Below are 25,009 nucleotides of genomic sequence, written 5' to 3'. Positions count from 1 at the left end.
TACCACTAAGATATCTTAAGACATGCAAAGCACTACTCCAGTGAGATGAATGAAGCACAGTGAAATACTAAGAAAGAATGGACGCACAATATGCAAGGTCAGGTTGGGAGTTTGTGAGCCAAAGCAACTTGCCCACTACCTCAGGAAGAAATCTCATCATGGGGTGCAGTGTCCAAATCCTTGGTTAGTTTAACTGTTGGATCAAATGGGGTGGCCACTGATTTGACACCATCGGGAAGGTACCGATTAACTAATTGCAAGGTGTACTTTTTCTTGACACAAATGTTCCATTTGAATGCAGGACAATCTCCATGCCTAGAAAGTAGGTCAACCGCCTGAGGTCAGTGTACAAGAGAGTGGTGCCTGAGGAAAGGGCAGTAATGTCTACTGAGAACATTGGCGGGAACTTGTAGGATGAGAGAGCAATCAAAAACCAGATGGCAGCAGTCTCCTCCAGTGCAAGTCCATCTGGGGCTGAACATAGGAAGTGATGACAGGTGAAGGGAGCAGCAGGCCTGCCAATGATCTGCATATAAAGCTTAGCAATTTTGGGCTGTAATGACCGGAAGAAATGCAATCAGAAGGCAGCACAAACCAACTGACAGCAAAATGTTGATATGGTGAGAAACTCAGGATAGGGGTTAACTGGTGGCAGCCCAAACAGTAGAATGCAAAGACAGTTCTCCTTTTTCTGCTTGGGCAGGGGATTGTGTGCACTGAGACTTTTTCATCCATGATTCATGGACTGACTCTAGTCTAGACTTTTGCAAATTTACTTGATAGTGGTGTACATCATACATGCAATTTTCCTAAAGCTAGGTACACATGAAAGTTCTTTCTGATGGCAGTTGAGGTCTCGAATCCTCTCTTAATGCATACCCTAGCGCTCATTCATTGCCTGGGCAGGGGATTGCCTATTTCCAGACTTCCCTAGATTTGACTCATGAACTGATCCTCTTCCCTAAACTCCTGTACATTTACCTAGAATGGTGTATGTGTGTCTTTCATAAATCTTTGTGCTCATATGACTATGGTTCAATCAAACAACACTCAAGATTGATACCCAAACAAAGTATAATAGGGCTCAGGAGTGTAATAAGGCCCAACTTGGAGTACTTTAAAGTTGGTTATAATACAATAAGACTATTTGCATAAGAATCATTGTGACTCTAGCGTAGCTATAACTCCTAAATCTAGTTGGGTCTGGACTGTGGCTAATCTAGCACTAAGCTGTGAAACCCTGGCACTCTTAGCTGTACAGTGATATCAGTGTGACAGATAGGGAATACTACATATGTAAAATGTCTAGATGGCTGATGTTGGGCATTTGGGCCTCTTTGAGATGAAGAATTGTTACTTGGGAGCAGGTTGTTGACTCTATAAAGACGGGTGATCTGATGTTTTTTGTTCATGCTACATGAGTAATGAGAACAGTGTTAAATTGTCCATAAGTTCAGCCTTAAATTTTCAGCACTCACAATCAACTAGATTAGAATGAAACATAAAGACTCAGTTTTGCATTCTAAGTGAATTTGGTTAATGAAAGTAGGGTTACAAAAGATGAATGAACTGGAGAGAGTACTGCTTCTGTTATATCTGCTAGATTTACTTTATTTGACAAGGTTCTCTGGGCTGCAGTATAGCTAAACGCATTGAGTCAGCCAATACATCATTTTCATTTGTTTGGTGGGTACTTGGTTTTTACTGGACCACTACGGGAAGCCAATCTCAAAGTGCACCACTCCTTTTTTGGTAAGTAGTTGCGAGTGTTTTTGTCATTACTATTAACAATAATTCTTTCCTAGGCTTACTGGCACCAAATTTTGGAGAACTATTCTTCGTAATAACAAGTCACTGACTATCAAATTTGCAGGCTCAGCATCGCATTTTTGGCGTTCGATGTCTTTTTTGTGATCTTCTGTGTATCTTTGGCATGTATAATTGGTGTGGCTGTTTGTTGCTGCCTACCATGTATCATTGCTATCATGTATGCAGTAGCCGAACAGGTAAATCTTATGATATTGGTTGTCATTATGTAGCATCTGGTTTGTATCCGTTTGTTTTCAAAGGTGCTTTTTCTATGGTCTGGTTTCAAGGTTGGTTCTAAGCATGTGGAAGAAGCTCAGTTCCTTACAATGCATTGACATGAAAAAACGATTGGTGGTGCTCGATACTTTTTTTTTTTTTGCAAGTAAAATGTGGCTGATTATATTACTCAAAAAAACTGATTACAAAGGAGTGCTCATGTTCAACAGACTAGCTGGAGCTGATGCAGAGTCACAAATACATCATGTATACAAGTCTCTCAAGGCGGTCTGAGGGGGATGGGGGCAAGAAGCCATGGAGGAGGGTGTATCGCCATCTGGGGCTGCCTGTTTGCATCATGAAAAACAGGTCATGGCCACCCCAAGTACGTATGAAGTGACAACGCAGATCCTGACGAGCCCTGGACTCGCCCTGCACCTGCTCCCAACGGCCGTGGAGGGAGTGGATGATGGAGGTCCAGAGCTCTGCTAAGGTCGCCTGTACTGAAAGTCTCTCTCCGCCGAAAGCCTCCTCACACCGTGCCTTCCAGATATACCATCTAGTAAGACTCCCTATGATCTCCCATACCTCAGAGTGGTCTGTTGTGGGCTAGAGTGCCTGGCGGATGGGTAGAGCCTCCAAACCGACCACTGCGCATGTCCCTGCCTCGATGATGAATATCGTGTCCTGCATCTCGGCCTCATACAGAAGATGACAGCCCTGGCTGACTGCCTGCCAGTAGAAAGCTCCCCATGAGATATATCCAAGGCTGGGTGCTATACGGCAAAGGGTGTGGCATGCTCCTCTCCACACGAGCTGTGCCACCTCACTAGACCAAAGGTAGTGCTTTGGGGTTTCCAGGGGCTGCTGTGTGCAGCGCTTACAACCTTCCTCCTTTTGCATCTAGGCAAGACAACTTCCCACCGCCAAGCCTCCATGTGCCACCAGCCATAAGAAATACGATACCCTCCTCGGCCTCCAGCTATCCCATAGGCGGCGCCAGAAGGTCCGTCAGAACGGCTCCGTGATGTTGTGCTCCGCCTAGTGCCTGCTATGTGACGACGCCCAATCCATATCCTCCTGCATCAGTACGTGTCTGCTAATCCTGGCAGTGTACTCTAGGAACTGCGGTGGCTTCTTGGCGACTGCAGTTGCCGGCCATAGCTACTCTCTTGGATCCCACTCCAGCTCATCAAGTGGTTTGCCCTCCCAGATCCAAAGGCGCCACTCCTTGAGCTCCTTCTAGAAAACATAGGGGTCCAGTCGCCATGTCTTCCCCTGAAGGCCGACCACCCAAATCCTTCTCCACGACAGGGCAGCTTTACCCTCATCTTGCTGCCCTCTGTCAAGGGCCAGACGCTCCCCCTCCTGAACGGTGAAGAAAGTCCCTTGCGGGGCGCCGCCCACTCTACCTGCCACCTGTAGGGGGATGCCTGCTGATGAAAACCTAGCGGTCCAAACCTCCTCGGGCTCTATCGGCTCTCGTATCAAGGGAGCAAGCCACTCCAGAGATATTGCTGCGTCTATCTCCCTTCTTCTCAACTCCACTCCTCCCTCGCAGCCTGATATTCGCCGCAGCACCTCCTCGTCCGCCATCCTGTATACCTCTCGCCGTGTTCTGATGGTACGTGCCGGGCCGGCCTCCCAACCAGCCCACTGGATGTGGGGGCGCTCGCCAATTTGTGCCCCATCCCGATCTTTGACCTGGGGGTTCCAGATCATCGGTTGATGGTCTATCTCCTCTTGGCATCCTGGGGGGCTCTGGATTAGGGCCGTACATAAGCCCTGCCACATGCGGAGTAAGCTATGTAGGAAAGGTGATCCGGGCTGACGTGAAGATCCATCTTAGGGACGGCCTCCACTCACCGCCAAGCCTCGATCTACAATCGTGAAGACCCTCCTGCAATAAAACCTTCTAGGTCTGCCTGCCTAGTGTGAGGCCGTGGACAACTAGCTTGCGCAAGAGGGCCATACTCTGATACTTTGGATCTATGATCCAAAGCCCTGCCTCTGACCGATGCCGTATGATGGTTGTCCACGTCACCTTGGCCCTAGAATCCATGGAGCCATTTGACCTTGACCAAAGGAAGTTCTGCACTACTATGCAGGATGAGGAGAAGCACCAACACGAGGTGATATACCAGGCCGTCGCTAGGAGAACCTGGTTAACCACCAGGGCTCGGCCGGCTAGTGAGGGCGAGCCGTGCTCCAGTAGGTTGGCTTTCTCTGAATAGAATTAAGAACATGAAGAAACTGCTGGGCGGGCGTGATGTCGAGTCCCACTTGGAACCCTAGGTACCGGACGGTTTGCCCTCTGCTCATCCATCTAAATCCCAGGGGACTCCCCACTCCATGCTAGAGTCCGGGTCTATGAGGAAACCAACCGACTTTCGCTAGTTGATTTTCGCTTCCGCTGCAAGATAGAACACCTCAAGAGCCATCCTCACTCTCTTCAGCATTAGCTCATCATCCTCTATGTAGAGTGCTGTGTCATTTGCATACTCTAAATCTAACAACTCAGTCTTCTCTCTCACTGGAAGTTGGAGGCCGCGTAGTCCGCTCAGATGTGACCTGAGGAAATGGGACATCACATCTGCAAAGAGCAAGAACAGGTACGGGGTCAGGGGGCAGCCCTGCCGTACTGATCTTTCTAGCGGAAACTCCTCCCCATGCCTACCACCTATGAGAACCCAGCTGGTGGCCGATCTGTAAAGTGCGGTGACCCCGCGAATCTAAGCCTGAGGGAAACCCAGCCTCACCATGGCGCCCTCTAGGAAGTCCTAGTCCACCCTGTCATAATCTTTCTCAAAATCCAAGAGTAGTACGTCCAGTCTCTGCCCACTGTGCTAAGCAGCCCACTCTGTTGCCTCAAAGAAGGTGAATACATTGTCCAGGATGCTCCTATCCTGGACAAAGCTTGTCTGTGTGTCATGGACGATGTCTGGAAGCACGGGGCGCAGTCGCCTACCAATCATCTTTGCCAGTGCCTTATAGGCCACTGACAAAAGTGTGATCGGTCTCCATTGGGAAAGCTCCAACCGGTCTCCCCCTTTGGGGAGAAGACTGATAAGGCCTGTCGAAAGACTCCCTGGCATCTGTCGTCCTGAAGTGAAGATCTCTTGGAAAGCCATCAGTAGGGGGTATTTCACCAGTTTCTAGTAGGCAGTGAAGAAGGCCATAGAGAGGCCATCCTCCCCCGGGCATTTCTGCCTGTCTTGTGTATGGAAAGCCTCCTCTAGTCCCTTCTCTGTGAAGGGGGCTAGGAGGGAGCATCCCATCTCCTCTGAGACGAGGGACGGGATGTGATCCCAGACCTACTGTCTACATCGCTGCCCTCTAGTTGAGGTTGTCTCCTACTGGAACAGGCGGCTATAGTAGTCTGTGGCAATCTCCATCACCTCGTTTGGGCTAGAACGAGTGCTCCCATACTGATCTCGAAGGCTGCGTATTTGCTCTCCTGAGGAGCGAGGTTGGTGCACCTGGAAAAACTCCTTGCACATCCTATCTTCCTTCCGCGCCCAGAAAGCTGCTGAGGTGCGGAAAGAGAACTCCGAGTGCTTGTCCTCTAGGCCAACAATGGTTGCTTGCGTGCGCATCTCTTGTGTGTGGAGGATGGGATCCCCTGGTGCCTCGTGTAATAATCTTTGCGTGGCTGCAAGGTCCCGCTGGAGTGCTCTCTTCTCCTCCCAGCTCTGCTGCTTGGCTTGTATGGTTGCCTCTTGGCAGATTCTGCTCGACTCGGCTAGGGCCTTTGCAACCTCCTTTGCGATCCGGTCTCTCCTGCTCCACTCCTTGGTCCAAACCTGCTCTATCTGTCTTGTCACCTCCTCCCTTCTATAGATTGAGTTAGGCTCGTGTGTCTAGGGCAGAGATTGGGGGATCTAGTGTCAGGAGAACCGGGCAATGAGCGGACAACGTGGTGCTTGCTAACTGCCCAATCTGGCCTCCACGAGAGCCACCCCATTCTCCCACAAAAAGCCTGTCCAACCGCTCCAGCAGGACTTCACCTAGCTGCCTGTATCCCCAAGAGAAGTCTAGTGACCTCTCCCTCCTGTGGAAGGCAGGGTCTGTCCAGGCATCGCGTGCTCTTACTGCTAGTAGAAAGACCTCCCATGCCTCCTACTCCTCCCCAGCCATGCCATGGTAGTTTATGCCTCTGCCGCCTGCTGGTCCTCCAAATCTTCCAGGTTGTTGAAGTCTCCTTCAACGATCTAGGAGTCCACCTCTGGGAGTCCATTCGGGATCTCCACCCAGAACTTGCTGCGTGCCCTAACCTCCGTAGGGGCATAGACATTGAGGACTCTAAGGCACGAGTCCTCAACATCCAATCTGATCCATAGAACCCTCCTTGCCACTATCGCCTCGTGGTCTCGTATACAGGCGGTGAGACTCTGGCAAATAGAGGTGCATACTCCTCCACTCTTGCCGTGGGCACCTATGGCGTGCTCCCAGTAGGTGTGCGAGTTGCCCAGGAGTACCTTCCCTATCCGCTGGGCTTGGGTGGGAGCAAGCTTGTGCTCCTGTAGAAGTAAGATGTCGATCCGTCCAGCAAGGGCAGGCTGTAGCTCCTACCAAACAATCAACTTCCTGGAACCCCGTGCCCCACTGTAGTGGAGACTATTCACATTCCAGGATGCAAGGTGTAAGCCCTTGAGGAAACCTGCGACTGACGGAATAGACATCTGTTCGGTGTGGAGACTGTTGATGAGGAGGAGAAACTATGGGGCATGCAAGTACGCTTTGCCGCAGGTTTGGATGGTAAACTTCAGTCCCCCATGGCGGCCCTTGGCCGAACCAGACGGGTGATAGATGCTCTAGGTGGTACTATCAATGTATCTATGAGCCAAGCTGAGAGTCGTGACTCTGTACACTGGTAGAAACGGGCCGCTTGTGCTAGGGGCCACTCAATCACATCCCTTGGAGCTCTCCACTGTGGGGGGGGGGGGGGGACTCGAAAGATCATACTCAAGTGTGGTACCTCGTCTCCAGCCCACCAGTTAATGCCCATCACGCAACTAGGCCACTGCTGTGTAAATAGTGCTAGTCCTTCGTCTCCCATCCATTGGGAGATGTGGTCCGCCACTTGACTCTTCAAATCCTCCTCAATCTGTGTCATTGTCCAATCCCCTAAGTGAGAGGACTGAAGGAAAAAAGCGTAGTTAGGTCCATTTGGTGGTGCTAGTAGATGGACCTTGCCCCTCCTTGACTTACAAACCAAGAAGATCCCCGCCTCTAGAGGTAGTGGGAACTCTCAGCACTCTGCAACTCTCAGGTAGGACCATGGGCCATTGCGGAAGAACTCTTGTGGCAACAATTATACCTGTCTCAGGAAAGTGTGACAGGCGACAGGGGCAGATGAGCTGGTGGCTGTGTAGGAGGGGGAACACTGCTGGTGTGAAGAGGATGTGTCTTTCACGGCCACTCGTACCTTTGGGACTCCTGCAACTGTCACTGCATTTGCGAAGGAAGTAGGAAGAAGTGCGCCAAAGAGCCAACCAAAGTCCTCCACTAACTGGCGGTACTCTACTGCCAATCTGGGGAAAAGTAGGGTGATTGGGTGTCTGAGAATACTATTGTGGAGCGCAAAAGACTCCACTGTGAAACCGCTATACGAGGGAACCATGTAGATGACCCCCTTCGTGGAGGCATAAGGCGAGCTCTCCACTAACTCACGGGTTGCGTCCGGAGATGTGAGTCAAACCATGAAGGTCCCTCGGCCCATGAGGACTGCCTCCTTGATCTGCGCTGTGCCAATGCGCAGCGTGGAGTGGAGCCAATCCCGCAACTAGGCCCTCGATTGGGAGTGTCCAACGACCTGACCAAAGATAGTTGTTTCTTTCAGCTTCAACTCTGTGGCCCGGACGGCCAAGTCTGTGTTGAGGACCTACCACTCACTCTACTATGCTGTGGGAGTTGGGGGGGATGTTGCTGCAGGGGAAGGGAGCAACAGGAGGGGAGGAGGGCCAATGGCAAGGAGGAGGGGGGGGAGGGTGGGGGATGCTTGTTTACACGGTGGGGGGGAGTGTTGGACACCACCGTAGTCGAGCTCACGTCTATTTGTCCGCCCTGATGGTGTGTAATTTTAGTTAAGCACCACTCAGTTTTTCCTTTTTCAGCCTATGACAGGAAGGCAGGGGGATCAGGTCAACAGGCGGAAGAAGAGGGGCGGGTTCAGGCCGGGGGGGGGGGTGGGGGGGAAGCTGGCGTAAGGTGGGAAAGCAAGCGGGCGTGGGTGAGGCAGAGACAATGCTTTGGGGGGGGGGGCATGCCAGGGAGCAGTGCTCCCTAGGGAGGGGGAGTAGAGGCGGGGGGGAGTAGACGGAGTAGAGGCGGGGGAGGAGGCGGCGGGCAGTTAGTGTGGGGGAGTAGATGGGGCAGAGGTGGGGGAGTAGATGCGGAGCAGAGGCCCGCTGGCGGGGGGGGGGGGGGGGCGGTGGGCGGTCAGTACGGGGGTGAGAGCAGGGGAGTAGACGGGGCAGAGGTGGGGGACCACGAGCAGTAGGCAGGGGGGGAGGGGAGGGCAGGAACGATGGTGGGTGGAGCAGCAGCAGGATATGCAACGGCAGGAGCTGGCCCAAAAAAGTTGAAAAATGCATTAATTGGTGGTGCCCAATACTGAAAGGAACTTTTACCTAAATGCTCAATAACTGGCTTGTTTTTGTGAGTTTATGATCAGCTGAATTAAGGTACTATTTGGACATGCAGGGTGTTCCATCATGAGACTCAAATCCAGACCTACTTGACTTCATTTTGCACATTTTTAAAAACTTAGTAATCTGGATGAGAGAGCAATGTATAGAATGACATGCATTGCATACTTTATTTGATTTCAAATTGAAATCACAAACCCCTGTTTCAGCAATCAATTCGTATTTGCAAGTCTCATGAGTAAACCCAACTTGTGTTTTAGTCTTGGTCCCTTGTCATCTTCTTCATCACGAATATTGTAGGCACCAATGATTGTGAGCTTGTTTGTATTTGTCTCTATGACTCAATGTGTGATCAATACAGATTTGCTCCATGAAATGAGATCCAATATTAGAAGTGAGCTATATAAAGACATTGGATTAAGCAAGATTAATTTCTAGAAGTAGTCAAATTTTCAACAATTCATCTTTAGTTGTAGAACCTCAAAACTCAAGATCATTTAATCCCACCCCTCAGTACAAAGGATTGGAATCTCAATGCTTGAATGTGTCCCACTTATTGAGCACATGCCACCTAGAATGAGAGCCAAATCGAGGTCCTTCATAGCATCACTAGTGGACCACCTAGATGCTGAAGATGGAGATTCAACTTGACAAGCCAGAATCAAGTGACTATCAACTACTTATCTTAGATTCCCAACCTAGTCTCTATAGTTTAGATGGAAGAGGTAACTAATGTTGAAGCTGTCAGAGTGCAGCGAATGTGGAAGCGCATGGTCAGACTGAAAGAAAAAGTGACCATGGAGAGGAGAGAGAAAAAGAGATAGTAGAATGCTGAAGACTGCAGAGGATGAATGCTGAATAGTGAAGGCAGATATGTACAACGGGCTGTGTGAGAAAACCAGCTGGAGAGATCTTCCAACCTGCACGAAAACAAAGTGGTTGTGACTGGAGGGCAGGCTGCCTTAGTAGGTGGAAAACAATAAAATAATACGATCATTGAATATGGCCGACTGCAGGAAATAAAAGCTTCCACGAAGATGCTGCCTGCCATGTGGCAAAAGCACCCTGTCCAGTCTGCCCGACCTACCCAGAATTTTGCACAAACAACTGGTGATTGCAAAAACTGTTGCCTGACCTGCTCCTGAATATGGTACAACTGCCTAATCTGCCCTAATCTGCCCTGGACATGCTTGTCTTGGAGTTGACTTAATCTCTAACACCCCCCTTAGATCTTGGATGTGGCATAAGGCAAAGGGATCTGGAATGTCGATGAAGAATGGCTTAAGGGAGTCCTTGGTGAATAAATTTACTAGATTGTTTATTCACCAGATTGTCTTGCAATACTCCACGTCAATGGGCCCATCCAAGATCTTCTCACAAATGTAGTGATATTGGATCTCTATGTGCTTCATCCTAGCATGAAATACGGGATTCCATGCCAAGGCTATGCAACTCTCATTGTGCATAGAAGTGTAGTAGCCCTTGTATGTGAATGGTCAAGCTTCTCCAACAACCTTGGAAGCCAAATGGTCTCACAAGTGGTAGAACAAGCTGCTTGGTACTCAACCTTTGTAGATGAAAGGGCAATGGTCAACAGTAGGTCACTTCTTGTTGCTCCAAGAAATTGCATCTATATCTAGAAGAAAGCAATAGCTTGTTGTTGATCGTTTGCGATCAACATCACTAGCCCAATCTAAATCAATCCAACCTTTTTACATCAAGGTTGAACCACTTGCACCTATTGGATATAGCAAGCCTAGATTGGGAGTTCACCTCACGAACCACAATATCCAACCAATTGGAAAGTAGAAATCAATATGAGCATTTAGAAGCCAAGTCAATGACCCAATCAATTGTCGATAGCGGAAAGCATCCACTAATGGGGAATCTATATGAGCTGTAGCCTTCCAATTTGAATCCATGGGAGTAGAAATGGGCCAAAACTCCTACATCTCAAAGGTGGTTAAGAGCTCCTACACATATCGCTATTGGGAGAGAAAGATCTCCCTCTCAGTTTGCCATATCTCATGACCTATGAAGAAGCCCCATATTTGTCATCTCAAACTTCTCATGGAGTGCTTCCTTAGGTTGCTTGACTATTTGATGTATGCCCTTGAGTTGATGTGTGGATGTACAAATTTGGATTGGAGGTGGATCTTTGATACCCCAAATAGTCTTGAAGGAATGAGTCTATCTTAATTCCAAGCATGGGGAGTCTATTTGAGGCCATAAAAGGTCTTCTTTAATGGGTATACCTTAAGATCGGAGGAAGAAAAGCTAGGAGATTGCTCTACCCAAGTCTCCTTCTTTAAGTTGCCGTTCAAGAACACAGAGTTGACATCCAACTAGTAAATTGGCCATCTCCTATGGTTGGCAAGAGCAACTACTGTCCAAATGGTGGCCATACAAGTTGTGAGGCAAAAATACCATAGAAGTCAACACCAGACTGATGTGCAAAGCCTCAAGCCTTGTGCTTGTTGAGTGTATCATTATTTAGATGCTTGGTTTGAAAGACCCACTTGACTCCAATTACCTTTTGATGAGCAAGCTGAGGCAGAAGGTACCAAGTGCCATTCTACTCAATGGACTCCAATTGAAACTGGCCTTCCTTCTCTGAAAGGGCGGTAAATAACTTGATTAATCATTGATTACAACAAGCATAAAATACACAAAATTGGAAATACATGCTTTACCACTTAATCTTGGACAAGTGACACTTGATTGGCCCCACAATTGGTGCCTTTTGTTGTATTTCTTTAACTATATTTCTCTAATTTGAAGTACAAAGAGATATAGGCCAATCCCTCTTCAAATTCAATGACTAGCACTGGTTGGGGACAAATTGGCCCTTGATAGTGTAACAATCTAGACACAAGTTGGGACACAATCTCTTGCATGCAGGTCATGTTGAGCTAAAACACACTTTCCAGCTGATTAGCATTCTTAAACAGCCCCAAAACACACTTAATTAATGAAAAACCCTAAAAAGGGGAGCAGTCCAAGAGAGTTTTAGTGGTCCCCCAAAAAAGCCTAATTCTTTGGGGCGCCCTTCAATATCTATAAATAGACAGGCTGCCCCCATTCAACCTCACCCCTTCTGTGCAGGTTTCTCACCCTTGGGTGCAGATTTCAGCTATCAGTCCACACACGTGGTTGTCCAGTCCCAACGACTGCTGTCACACCTTCCCTCTGCTGCGTTTGCACCTCCAGCGTGTAGGCAACAGTTGGCAGCCCATCTCCCTCATCAGCCGACCTTTTTTGGACCTCTTCATCACTTGGCGGCAACTGGCAATTAGCAACTGCATCTGTAGCTTGCGTTTGGTGTCTTCTCTCTAGGCGACAACTTCCTCCATCAAGTGACAGCTCCTTCTCATTAGGCGACAGTTGCCAGCCCTCTTCCACACTTGTCCAGCTTGCGTTTGTTGGTGCTTCAGGTCCTCTTGACACCTGTGTTTGTTGCATCCTCTCCATCCTAGTTTTGATTGGTGGTCATAGCCTTGGGATCTGTCTCCAGTGGACATCACTCTCCGACACTTTGCTCTACCCTTGAGTATCTGTACACTCTTACATTCATTTATAGTATTCATTCACTTCAGAGTTGTATTCTTCTCTCCCTTCTTCTGTTTGTGTTTGAGTTTCTGAGGTTGAGTTTTGAGTTTTGCGTTTAAGGCTTGAGTTTTGCTTTCTGTGTTTGTATCTGTCTCTTTGTTCAGCTGTGGTCGTACACTCTGTGTTTCCCTAGTACAAACCCTAGTAGTTTTTTTCACAAGTCACAATAATTTGAGAATGGGCTACCCCTTGGTTCAGTTGCAAATATCTTTCCTTGAGGTGCTACTCCAAGTTTTGGGATTTTAGTAATTGGGCATGGATCTTGAGGTGGTTGTGGAAACCCTAATTTCTGCTGTAAATTAGGGTTTCAGCAGCAATTTTGCAATTGCACTTCACCCTAAGTTGGAATTGCGTGAGAATTATTGAGGGCTAATTGGAAGACAAGAAAATCACTTGAAAGGACTATCTTTTAATTGGTAGTTTCGATGGCAATTTTGATGGTGCCAATAGCTTTAAAAGGGGAGTAAAACCTGAGTGTCAGCCTTTCTCTTCTCTCGCAGCCTAAGGCAAAGAAGGAAACTTGCTGCCCTTGTCATGTTGTGCTATGTGATCAGCTATTGCCTCTCTCAGAGCTCATCTGACAACTCCTTCCTCCTTCAACCTTGGAATATTGGAAGACCCTCAACCAGCCCCCAAACAACCCTCCTCTAGATTGCATAGGAAGTTTTGACAAGTGGTAGCTTGGTTTGCCACTCGGCAGCTTTTCAAAAGTAAATTTCAGCTTTAATTAATTAGTTTTCAAAATTTAAGTTTTGAAAATTAATTAATTAATTATTCATTTAACCTTGCCCTAGAATTGGGTACTGCCCATTTACATTAATTAATCAATTTTCAAAATTTAAGTTTTGAAAATTAATTGATTAATTATTCATTTAACCTTGCCCAAGAATTGGATACTGCCCATTTACATTAATTGTGCTAACCCCCACTAGACATTCAATTGTCTTGTACATTAATTGGAGTAGGACTAGCATTAACTAAATAATTAATGTCTAGTTCCATTGTCACCAATGGATATTTAATGGCCCAATTAATGGCCTAGACCCAAACTAACACCATGCACCCAAAATACATGTTTGGAAAAACTTTGTATAACTTTTACATGTCATCCATTGATCACACGGGTAACTAAGGTATTCATAGTTTTCGTGCATGTTTTGTTCCACTTTCTTGCAATCAGTTCATACAGTTGGCGAGTTTAAGTCAGGAGAGCATATGTTTGAAATTCTTAAGAGTTCAATTTTTGATGTGGTGCCCTCACAATGTAGTCCAAGTGTGCATGGACAATGCAACAAATTATGTTGGTGTCCGTTGGTTGAGCAAGAGTGGCCAACCATTTTTTATATCCCTTGAACGTGCCATTGCCTTGACTTGTTGTTTGAGGATATTGGACAACTTTCTTGGGTGAAGCCCGTTTTTGAAGAAGAAGTGAAAGTGGTGACATCTATGACATGTAAAAATACAGTTCTAGCTTTGTACAGAAAGTTCAGTTCAAAAGAATTGCTCAAACCATTATAGAGTTAGTTTGCATATATGTTTATCATTTTGGCAAACATGGTGGATGACAGAGTCTTTAGTGGATTGTGCTGATGATCGTTAATGATGAGTACTACTAAAATAAAGTGAGTAGAACCGTTGGGAATTTGCACATTTTATCTATTGTCTTGGGTTCTTCATTTTGGACCAATGCCAAGGTGATTGTGAAGCTATGTGCTCCAGATTTAAGGATTTTGTGTCTTGCTGAGAGAGAGGGTGCCACCATGGAGTTGGTTTTTGTGCTTACTGATTGCATAGGGTATTGATGCTTCCAAGCTATAGCAAGTCAAGGCACTTTGTGTAGACTTAGATTGATGGAACACGATGCACTCTTCATTGCCACTTTTGTGCTCCATCCTATTTGGAGAGCAAAGAATCTTGATAGTGATAAGGAGGTAAGGGTTGGATGGATGTGGTTGAACGTGTTACAAACTATGATGTAGGTGCTCAAGGGGAGTTATATGGTGAATTGGATAAGTCTAAGTTTGAGTGAAGTGCATTTGCACATCCTATTGCAAAGGATGAGAAGAGGATGTATTAAGGTGTACAATGGTGGGAAATCTTTGGGGCAGAGACACCAAATTTGCAGCACTTGGCACTTAGGATATTGTCTCAAGGCCCTTGTGCTTCACCATGTGAGAGACGAAGAAAAGGAACAAGCCTAAGCCAAAGAATATAGAGAAGCTTGTTTTTATACACACCAATTTGTGTCTCGCAAGCAATTTGAAAGAAAGAGGATTTGAGATGATAGAAGTGACCCTGGAAAGGAAAAGGACGATGAAGGATTGCTTGCAGGAAATGAGAGAGGAAGATGATGAAAATTCAGCTCAGACGATAGTAGGTGCATCCAGTGCTAGTGCCTCTAGTGTGCCATAGGATAAGGATGAGGAGTATGATGCTGGAGATGAGTAGCACATGCCACAGCAAGTCTACAATCTTGAGTCTTGACCCTTGACTCTTTAGTCTCTTGAGTTGTCTAGAGTCTAGAGTACTATGATGCATTATGAGTCATGAGTCATGACATTTTGTGATCTTAGTAGGTTGATTATGATCTCAAAATTCATAGAGTCCCCTTCTCAAATTTCAACATCATCTATGCTTGTTTTTCAAAATATAAGCTTTGTTCAAATGTTTACCATTCATATTACGGTTCAACTTATTATGCTTATACTTTGTAGTCTTTTAAGAAAAAACTCAGGACAATGTATGATTCAGTGTGGGGCTCTGAATCAAGCTTCAGTCATATTTTCATACCTGTACATGGATGGAAGTATGAGACGTATGTTATCAACTATGATCAAAGGCAGTTAAAATCTGAAATCTGCTATGAAAGGCTGAAAACACAGCTTTTCCTCCTCCTTGAATAGCAAATCCTGGACAAAAACAGCAAAATCACCTCCTTTCCCATGTATCTGCACTTGCTTCAGCCTTGGGTCAATGTGCAGCCCTTCTTCTTGCCTTAGAATGCTAAAAATGCAGCCTTGGTCGTGCTGAAACCTGCTCTTGAGATCAGCCCTTCAACATTGCTCTGATACAATGTCAGAGTGCAGTGAATGCGGAAGCGTATGACCGGACTGAAAGAAAGAAGGGAACACAGAGACGAGAGAGAGAGAAAGAGACAATAGAATGCTAAAGACTGCAGAGAATGAATGCTGAATACTGGAGGCAGATATGTACAATGGGCTGTGTGAGTATAACGAGCAAGAGATTTCTCTCAACCTGCATGAAAATAGAGTGACTGTGATTGGAGTTCAAGCCTGCGTAAACAGGAAGAAAAGAATATGATCAGGTCAGCCAGTCAAAACTGACCAACTGCTGTTGAATGTGGCCGACTGCAGGAAATAAAAAGCTGCCACGAAAATATTGCCTGCCATGTGGAAAAATTGTTTGCCCTGTCTAGCCGCTTGACTTTCTGGAATCCTGCCCAAACTGCTGGTGACTGCAAAGTTGCTGCCTGACCTACTCCTGAACATGGTACAACTGCATAACCTGTCCTAATCTGCCATGTACAAGCCTATGCCCCTGTCCTGGAGGTGACCAAATCTCTAATAGAAGCTTGGTTCAACTTGTATCCCTTGTTCGCTCTTGTCTTACCCACTATATGTCTAGTGCTCATGGCCTTGCTAGTGCAATGGCCGCCATGCCTAGAGCTAGGGATAGTAGAAATGAAGTATTGCAATTAAAGTTCTTAAGACTTATGTGAAATTCAATTAGAATGTTAAGAGTTCATACACATTTTATATTTGGGTGACAGTAGAGTAATATGTGCTACTTTAAAGTTGGGAACTTGTACTTATATTTTAATAGAATGTTTGTGAAGTAACACAACTTTTAATAAGCTGCTACTTGATGGTTTTCTTGAATATGTACAATGGATTGGTGTGATTGATTGGGAGATCTAGAGTAAATGGATTGTAAGAGATCCTAAAATGAAGACTTTTTGAAATATTACGCCTTTATGTTCTTATTGATAAACTAATGATGATAGCTCTTTGGGATGAAGATCTCCATATTATTACGGATTTGTAAATAAAATCTAAATAAATGTTATAGGGGTAGCCTTATAGGGTTAACAATGATTGAAATTCTTGACTCTCCAAAATAAACTCTCAATTCAATATTGAAAGGTCATACATCACAATTTATAGCCATTGTAGCTTGCATACTCTATTAAGTCTTGGTGCCCCCAATGGATATCATTGTGTTTTAACTAATGAAGATAATTTAAGCTACTCTTCTTTGAATGATCATGCTGTCTTGACTTTTAAATAAAGAACAGTCAGGATTTGTTGTAAAATCTTCCATCCTTTATTTGACAGGAAGGTGCTTCCGAGGAAGACATTAGTATTTTGCCCAAATTCAAATTTCGTCGCACAGGAAGTTTTGCAAAAGTTGCTGGAGATTTAGCAGGTCCATCTGGAGGAGTAATGAGCATGATTGTTTCATCTGGGCCAGCTATTGAACGAACTCTGCTTGCTGAAGATGCGGTAAGATAATTTTGGTGAACATTTAATTCAATGGAAATGTTCTAGTAACTTTTGTTCGTTTCATGGTCATGGTCTTGCACACATGTTTTTTTGAATGTCTCATTCACATGGTTTTTTGTTATGGCTCCAAAATGCCTTCTAAAAGTTTCAACACAAAACCAAGGCTTAATGCTGTGGAAACACTACCCACAAGAGCAGCACTTGTACATTTATTTGGGAGTACTTATTCTACTTATTAAAAAAGAGAAAATAAAAGAAACATGGTTTTTTTGCCAATTGTTCCTTTTATCTTCAGTGGTGATGCCCTTAAGGGGGATTGTTGTATGTGGGTGATCTAGTTTGTCTATGGCCTTTTAAAATAGGCTTTTGAAAGCCATGCTTGCCTTTGTCAAGTATTTGAGCCACACGTGTTTTTCTAAATCACGCTCAAATTTCGAGCCTCTAGGCTTATTGCTAGAACATACAATGTGACGTATGAAATCTCTCTATTGGAAGTTATTTTTTGAGCCTTTGGAAGTCTTATTGCCATCTTCCTCTCATTGCATCTAGCATTGCTTTTCTCCCCCCTCCATCCCTTTGGTGCAAGTTGCTACTCTTTGACCAGCTCAAGGCAACCCATCCCTCCTTGTGTGATTATAACCTATTGTCTCTCCTCTCCCATCCTCACCCCCTTCTTGCCATTGTCCTTATGTCCTATTACCTCTGTCCCCTTGTCATCTCTTGCTACCTCTCCTCCCCTCTACCATCCTTTTCCATCTTCTTTATTCTCTCTACCATTGGATGCTCAAATAGGATAAAGAGATTCAAAGGGTGTAAGTAGTGTCAATCACACTTTTTGAAACATGTATCATCATGTTGTTTTGTAAGAAACGTAGAGTGGGTGAGGACCTCAACATCTTTCTCATTTGTGTCTCCTCACTCGATGTGCTCACAATTACCTCCTCTAGCTTGTCTTGCTATTTTCTCCCTTGTTGCCACCATGGTTGCTACACATCTAGACATTGCCTATGCAGTGGGAGTGGTTAGCAGATATATGGCAAACCTAAGCAAGAAGCGTTGGGAGGCCATAAAGAGTAGTATGAGACACTTGAATGGCACTAGATCTATGTGTATATGCTTTGGAAGGAAGGATGCGTCCGTTCTTGGATATGTGGATGTTGACAAGATTTATTAGTTTGATTAGTGCTTTTAATATCAGGCAATACTACTCAAACATTGTTGGACGTGACAAACGGAACTATGAAATCAGCTTTGAATATCCAAAGGGCCATAAAACACAATATTGCAAACATTTAATCCAATGAAATAGTAAATTTAGCGACTCTTAAGATGCACTCAATTTGAGCTAGAATGCTCTTGCACCACAAGTGATACCTATTGGCCCCAAAGCTTACCACTCCTTGCAATGTTTCTTTAGGAGTACAATAGAAAGCTCTGAATTAAGTACATAAGGCTGGATTTTCAGCACTTTCTCGTGGCACAACTCATAGAGAGGAGCTCAATGACTTTGTCAAAGCAATCAAGCTCAAATTCCTGGAGCAAACCTCCTGTAAACCTATCTTGCATAGTCCCCATGTTGAGCGACCAAGGTCATGTTTTGGTCACCATGTACAGCCCCAAAAAAGGCTTTATTTGTATTATTGGAATTTATTGTGAATGGTAGGAAGAATGCCCAAATTTGGCCTATAAATGGGCTGGACATCATTTTCACTACATACATTTATTCATTCTTCATCAGTTCCGTCACTCCTCTCTAAGGATCTGGGGATGTTGCCCCACTGGAGTGGCTTCTGCTGCTGCATGGGGTTGACTGCTGCCGCCCACCTCAGCTGGAGCTGCTGCCTAGGTCAGCTGGGTTCTGCCCACCCTACCACCACTCCAACTAGCTGCTGCCCAGCTTGCCACTCATCTTGGATGATCACTTCCCACCTGCATTTTCACCATCTGTTGTTGTACACGTGTTTTCTGCCAGCAGACAGTTGCCCATGTGTTTTGCTATCTATCAAGTCACCTAGCAGCCATACACCTTTAGACAGCTGCCATGTCATCATCAGCAGCTGCGTTTGCATGCAGCTGGCCAGATTCTTCAGCATACTTTGTATTTTACCTGTCTTGAATGGCTGCTCAGCAGTCCCCTGATTGCAGCCACCTTTTTTGGAGAGATCTTCATTGACACTTTTGCGTCTTCTCTAGTTGGCTGCTCAGGAGTTGTGTTGACAGCAACCATCATCTTGGAAAGATTTCAGTATGTTCTTCATCTCACTGATAGCCCCTAAGAATGCGTTTTACTCCCTCTACTGCTGTCCATCATCTTCTAGTGTCTACCCTGACATCAGACTACCTGGAGGATTGTGTTTTGCTCCCTCCATAGAGCATCTTCATCCATAGGTGCTATCGCTTGATCATCCAGGACAATGTAGCTATCTCGGAGCTTCGCTCACCTTAGTACCAGTCCTAGAGACACAACTAGCCTGATGCTCACTGACTAACCCACACTCCAATGTATAAGGATGATTCATTTAGCATGATTTAATGTTCATCATTCATCTTTATTCTTCTTCTCTATTTTTAAGTTCTTTATCATAGGGTTTTCTATACACACTTTATGATGTGTTCCTCCCTACAAACCCTACCATTTCTCAACCCATAAATCCCTATAGTGTTCCTCTCTCAAATAGAGGGATTTCTCGTGATAAGTGTGAGAAAGGCACCTTATTTGTGACTAAATTGTTTAGTTTGTGGTCCAAGGCTTGAGATATAAGAGAAGGAGAGAATCTCAGCCCAAGGTGTTGAATAAGGACACATTTAGATCAAAATCTTCACTAGTACCTATTGAGAATGGAGATTGAGTTGCCCAATAGATTCCTCATGATGAGAGAAATTGGTTGTTGCCTTGACTCCATTCAAGCTATCGTCGCATTCTTCATGGCTGAAAATCAGAAAACCTATAGCTAAATTGAATAAATGATAGTCAAAGTGGATGTGGCTGCCACTTGCGCATATACCTTGACAAGCTCAATGCTCTTGTTGTCAAGTATATTCTTGATAAAATGATACTTCACTTATATATGCTTTGTCTTTGCATGAAAGACAGGATTCCGTGTTAGCATAACAACACTTTGACTATCACAGTGGAGGATAGGAACCTCTGTAATGCCAAGCTCTCTCACTAGACGTGAAAGCCATAAAGCCTCCTTGCATGCCTTAGTGGCAGCCACATACTTTGCCTCTGTAGTAGACAATGCAATACACTTTTGCAGCTTGGATATCCAAGAGATTACTCCCCTATGAACGTGAACACATATCCTGAAGTAGACTTCTTGCAGTCAAGATGACTAGCATTGTTTGCATCAGTGAAGCCAACAATAGATGACTTTTGCTTCCGAAAGCAGATACACAAGTCCTTTGTGCCCTTAAGGTATCTCATGATATCCTTCACTGCTTTCCAATGCTTTTTGTCAGGATATGCCAAGTATCTGCTAAACACTCCCACTGCAAATGCAACGTCAGGATGTGTAGCAACCATAGCATACATCAAGCTACCAACAGTTGAAGTATAAGGAATCTTTGCCATCTCAGCCTTTCCATCATTAGATGTAGGGGTGTCTTCTACACTAGGTTTCACATATGGAGGCAACGGTATGCCAATGGCTTTCCTCCCCTCCATATTGAAATGCTACAAAACCTTAGTAATATACTCTTGTTGTGACAGATAGAGAAGACCTTTCAATTTGTCCTTGAGTATACAAATGCTAAGAATGTGATTGGCCTCACCAAGATCCTTCATATCAAAGCTACTGCACATGCTTTGTTTCAAGGAGTCCAAAGCATGAACATCCCTGCTTGCGATCAGCATGTCATCCAGATGTTGGGAATAAAGAGCCATCATGCCTTTTATATGTGCGTGGATGTGAACACACCCTTAGCACATTTGTACTTTTATATATATATCTATCTAAACCCTAAAGAGGTACACACAAAAACAATTGTACCCAAGAACATTGTGCATCTCTCTCTCTGACTCTAACTCTCTACTCTTGCTCACGTTTTGCTCTCTATCTCACATTTTCATCACAGGACATTGCATCGCCACTGCGCATCGCTCACTTCAAACTGGTATTAGGGCTGCGACTAAGGTGTTCGCGCTTCTCGGAGTCCGCTCAGGCCAGCTCGTCATTGTTCTTTCACTGGACAGACAGGCGATAGTTCTAGGTTGAATGCAGGTCAAAATCGTAATTTCCTGATCAGACGCAGTCACGTGCAAGTCACGCACTTCAGGCGCAAGTCAAAACGTCGTTTTTCAGGTCACGAGTAGGTCACGCGAGTAGGCGATGGGTTGGTGGCTGTAAACGGGGTAGATTCGTCACTTTTCTTTTGCAAAATTTTTTACTTTTTTCAAAGGTTCCTTGCAAGCAAGCCCTTTGCTCACTGACGGGCGTTCGTGCGTGTAAGCATAGTTCAGAATTTTGGGCAGATTTGTGTCAAAAATTTGGGGATTTGTCTAGATTTGATGCGAGCAAGACACAACAGCGATATTTGTCTCAGAAATTGCAGGAATTTGTGACATTTTGCCTCCGACATTTGGTGCTTTTCATGTACATGCAAGAATCGGACTGAAATATACCCAATTTCTCGACATTGATGCACATTGGACCCTATGCAATTTGGGGCTTTTGCTGTTTGGGCGAAATTTGTGCGCCATTTGGTCATTTTATGTACATGCGGGTTTAATTCCATGCAATTTGGACATCTAGCACTTGAAAAAATTTGGGGATTTTGTTGAAATTCCTCTATTTTGGCAAAATTGGCCTATTCTATGCATGTCAGAGATAGTGCAGATGTATGGTTGATGCTTTGAGCACAAAAATTTTGGGGCTTTTGACCGTGCGTGTCAAATTTTGTGCTCGTGGGTGCATGTACAACAGAAATTGCAGCTAAAATTTGGGACTTCTTATGTAATGTGATGTATTTGTCCTTGGAACAGCTGTAATCAGTTGTGGAGTGTTGTAGCACAAGGTTTACTGCTGCTTAAAATTTATTTGCAGATCTGAAATTTCTGCTTTTACGTGGTTATTTATTGCTGGTTGGTACTTATTTATACCTTGGTCACTCGTGTGACAGTTTGGGCCTGCATTTGCTGAATTTTTTGGTCACATTTGGCTGAAAATCATGGTTGGTAGCAGTGACAACAGTCATCTCATGCACATTAAGAAGCTTGAAGGAGCACATTACTTTGCAGTTTGGCAAAAATAGTGCTATAATATCCTGTTGCAGAAGAAACAGGCAAGGCCGATTAAGACCAAAGGGGCAAAGTCCACAGATATGGAATAGGAACACTGGGATAAGTTAAATGAGCTTGCACGCTCAAGCATCGAGCTATCGATTTTTGATAGCTTGCTGTTTAACATTGAAGGTTTGGATTCTGTCTATGCTATTTGGACTTGACTAGAAGAACTGTATACCCAGAAGAGTGCTGCAAGCAAAGTTTACTGGCTGAAAAAGCTTATGGATTTGCGTATGAAAAAGGGTACAGCAATGTCTATTCACTTGAGTGAGTTTAACTCCATTTTCAGCCAGCTGGTTGCCTTGAAATTCAAGATTGATGAAGAATTTAAGGCTACGTTCTTGCTTTGCACTTTGCCAAAGAGTTGGGATAGATTCAGGACTGCTATGAGCAATTCTAATGCGATTCTTTTGTATACTGATGTAGAGAGTGCTCTACTCATGGAAGAAATGAATCGGCAGAACAATGCATCCAATAAGTCTTGCAGTGCTTTACATACTAGGGGTAGATCACAGCAGAAAGGCAAATCTGATAGCAAGGGACGCACTAAATCACATGGTAAGGATGTTGAATGCTATCATTGTGGTAAGAAGGGTAACTTTAAACGTGACTGTCACAAATGAAAGAAAGAGAAAGGAAAGGGCAAGAAGACAGATGATAGCAATGAAGAGAAGAAAGAGAGTCAGCCTAAGAAGAGCAGTGTCAAAATTGAAGAGGTGAATGTAGTCACTCATGACAATGACAGTGGGAATGACGTACTCTTTGTCTCTTCACACTTTAGTGCACATGCTTTACTTGCAAATACGGATGATGACACGTGCACTTGGATTCTAAATTCAGGTGTTTTCTTTTATGTCACCTCTCATCATGAGTGGTTTTCTGACTATACAGGGGGGTTGACATGGTGTTGTCCATCTTGGGGACAACTATGTATGTGGCATTATAGGTATTGGTAGTGTGCAGTTGCAGTTTCAGCATGGTTCTGTCTTCACACTTCAACATGTATGGCATGTACCTCAGCTCAAGAAGAGCTTGATTAGCACAAGGCAGCTAGATGATGATGGATTTTATACCACCTTTGGTGATGGAAAATTGAAGATCTATAAGGGATCTAGAGTAATTGCGGGAGGTTGTAAAAGTGATACCTTGTATCCTCTCCATGTATCTAGTGTGCGTGAGCATGTTGTTGCCGTGACTGAGCAGCCATGTGTTTCTTTGTGGCATGGCCGGTTGGGACACATGAGTTAAACTGGAATGAAAGTGCTTTCTTGTTTGGGTTACTTGCCTTGTCTTCGTTATGCTGATTTTGAGCATTGTGATCATTGTGTTTATGGTAAACATGCACAGACGTCTCATAAAAAGTTTCTTTCGTTGAAATCTTCCCCTCTAGAGTTAGTATATTCCGATGTATGTCAGATGCAAGGTTATCTTTAGGGGGAAAGAAATACTTTGTTACCTTTGTCGATGATGCTACACGGAAGATATGGGTTTACCCTATACGTAGCAAGGGCGAAGTGCTCGACAAGTTTAAAAAATTCTTAGCATTGGTTGAAAATCAGACTGATAAGACACTTAAGTGTCTTCGCTCTGACAATGGTGGGGAATATGTATCCAAGGCCTTTTAGGCATTTTGTGACAGCAAAGGGATAAAGAGGGAGTTCACTGCCCCTCGTAATCCACTCCAAAATGGAGTTGTAGAGTGTATGAATCGGACCATACATGATAAAATCTATACAATGCTATCTCATGTTGCATTACCCCCTGGCTTTTGGGCAGAGGCTGTTATGATAGCTGTTCACTTAATTAATCGATCCCTGAACAGGTCTTTTGGAGGGGAGGGGGAAAGGGAATCCCTTAGGAAGCGTGGTCGAGTAAGCCACCTTCATATGCTCAGTTGAAAGTGTTTGGCTGCGAGGCTTTTGTGCATATTCGTAAAGAAAAACACAACAAACTTGAGCCAAAGTCTTGTACATGCATTTTCCTAGGATATGGTGACGAGGGTGAAATGGGGTATAGATTATGAGATCTCGAAAAAAGGAAAGTAGTACACAACAATGATGTTATCTTCCGAGAAGATCACATGCATAAACAGCACAAAAAGACTAAGGAGGTCCTTCGGGTTGTATTCCGGGAAGAAATACCTTTTAGACAGCAAAGTGTGCCCACTATACAACAACAAATACCTGCTATAAATGAACCTAAAAATGTAGAAAATAATGCTAGAAATGATCAGCTAGTCATTGTCCATAATGATGAGCCATTGGATGTGCAGGAACAGCCAGGACAGCAAGATGTTAATTCTGATTTGCAGGCTGAAATGCCAGGACAGCAAGCTGAAAATGGAAATTTGCAGCCTCCATAGCCAACAAACAATGATCATCGGGTTAGGAGATCGTCTAGGGCTACTAGACAACTTAATAGATTCGTTCCTGATGCAAACAATGTGGGTGATTATGTCATGTTGACAGACTGTGGTGAACCGTTTTGCTTCAAGGAAGCAATGGATAGACAGGACAACAAGAAATGGTATAAAGCCATGTTGTCAGAGATGGAATCGCTTGAGAAAAATGGCACTTGGGACTTAGTGCAGTTGCCTAACGGGCAAAAAACCCTTCCATGCAAACGGGTTTACAAGATGAACGTCACTTCTAGTTCCTCGCCAAAGTACAAAGCAAGATTGGTTGCAAAGGGGTACAAGCAAGAACATGGAGTTGACTTTGATGAGATCTTCTCTTCTGTAGTCAAGATGACAACATTGAGAACCATTTTGGGCTTGGTTGTAGTTGAAGATATGGAGCTCATACAAATGGATGCAAAAATTGCTTTCTTACATGGTGATCTGCATGAAGACATATATATACAGCAGCCTGAAGGTTTTGTGGCAAAAGGGAAAGAGAAGATGGTGTACAAACTCAAAA

The 25,009-nt window shown here is 44.7% G+C and overlaps 1 protein-coding gene across 3 annotated transcripts in view; it reads left to right on the top strand.

Annotated features, from left to right (window-relative positions):
* The window catches only part of LOC148010612 (E3 ubiquitin-protein ligase At1g63170-like), a 94,050-nt gene that overhangs the window by 60,619 nt on the left and 8,422 nt on the right, over positions 1-25,009 (top strand). For all 3 annotated transcript variants that reach the window (XM_087671493.1, XM_087671494.1, XM_087671495.1), the window contains 3 exons: positions 1,639-1,752; positions 1,874-2,006; positions 16,640-16,807. In XM_087671493.1, the coding sequence (XP_087527619.1) occupies positions 1,639-1,752; positions 1,874-2,006; positions 16,640-16,807 (415 nt within the window). The remainder of the gene's footprint in view (positions 1-1,638; positions 1,753-1,873; positions 2,007-16,639; positions 16,808-25,009) is intronic.

This window comes from Lygodium microphyllum, chromosome 29 (assembly GCF_053477565.2).
Source record: "Lygodium microphyllum isolate KBCC chromosome 29, Lygodium_microphyllum_v1.1.10, whole genome shotgun sequence".
Classification (NCBI taxonomy): domain Eukaryota; kingdom Viridiplantae; phylum Streptophyta; class Polypodiopsida; order Schizaeales; family Lygodiaceae; genus Lygodium; species Lygodium microphyllum.
Note: the sequence above shows the minus strand (reverse complement) of the source record. Positions and strands in the feature narration are given on the sequence as shown.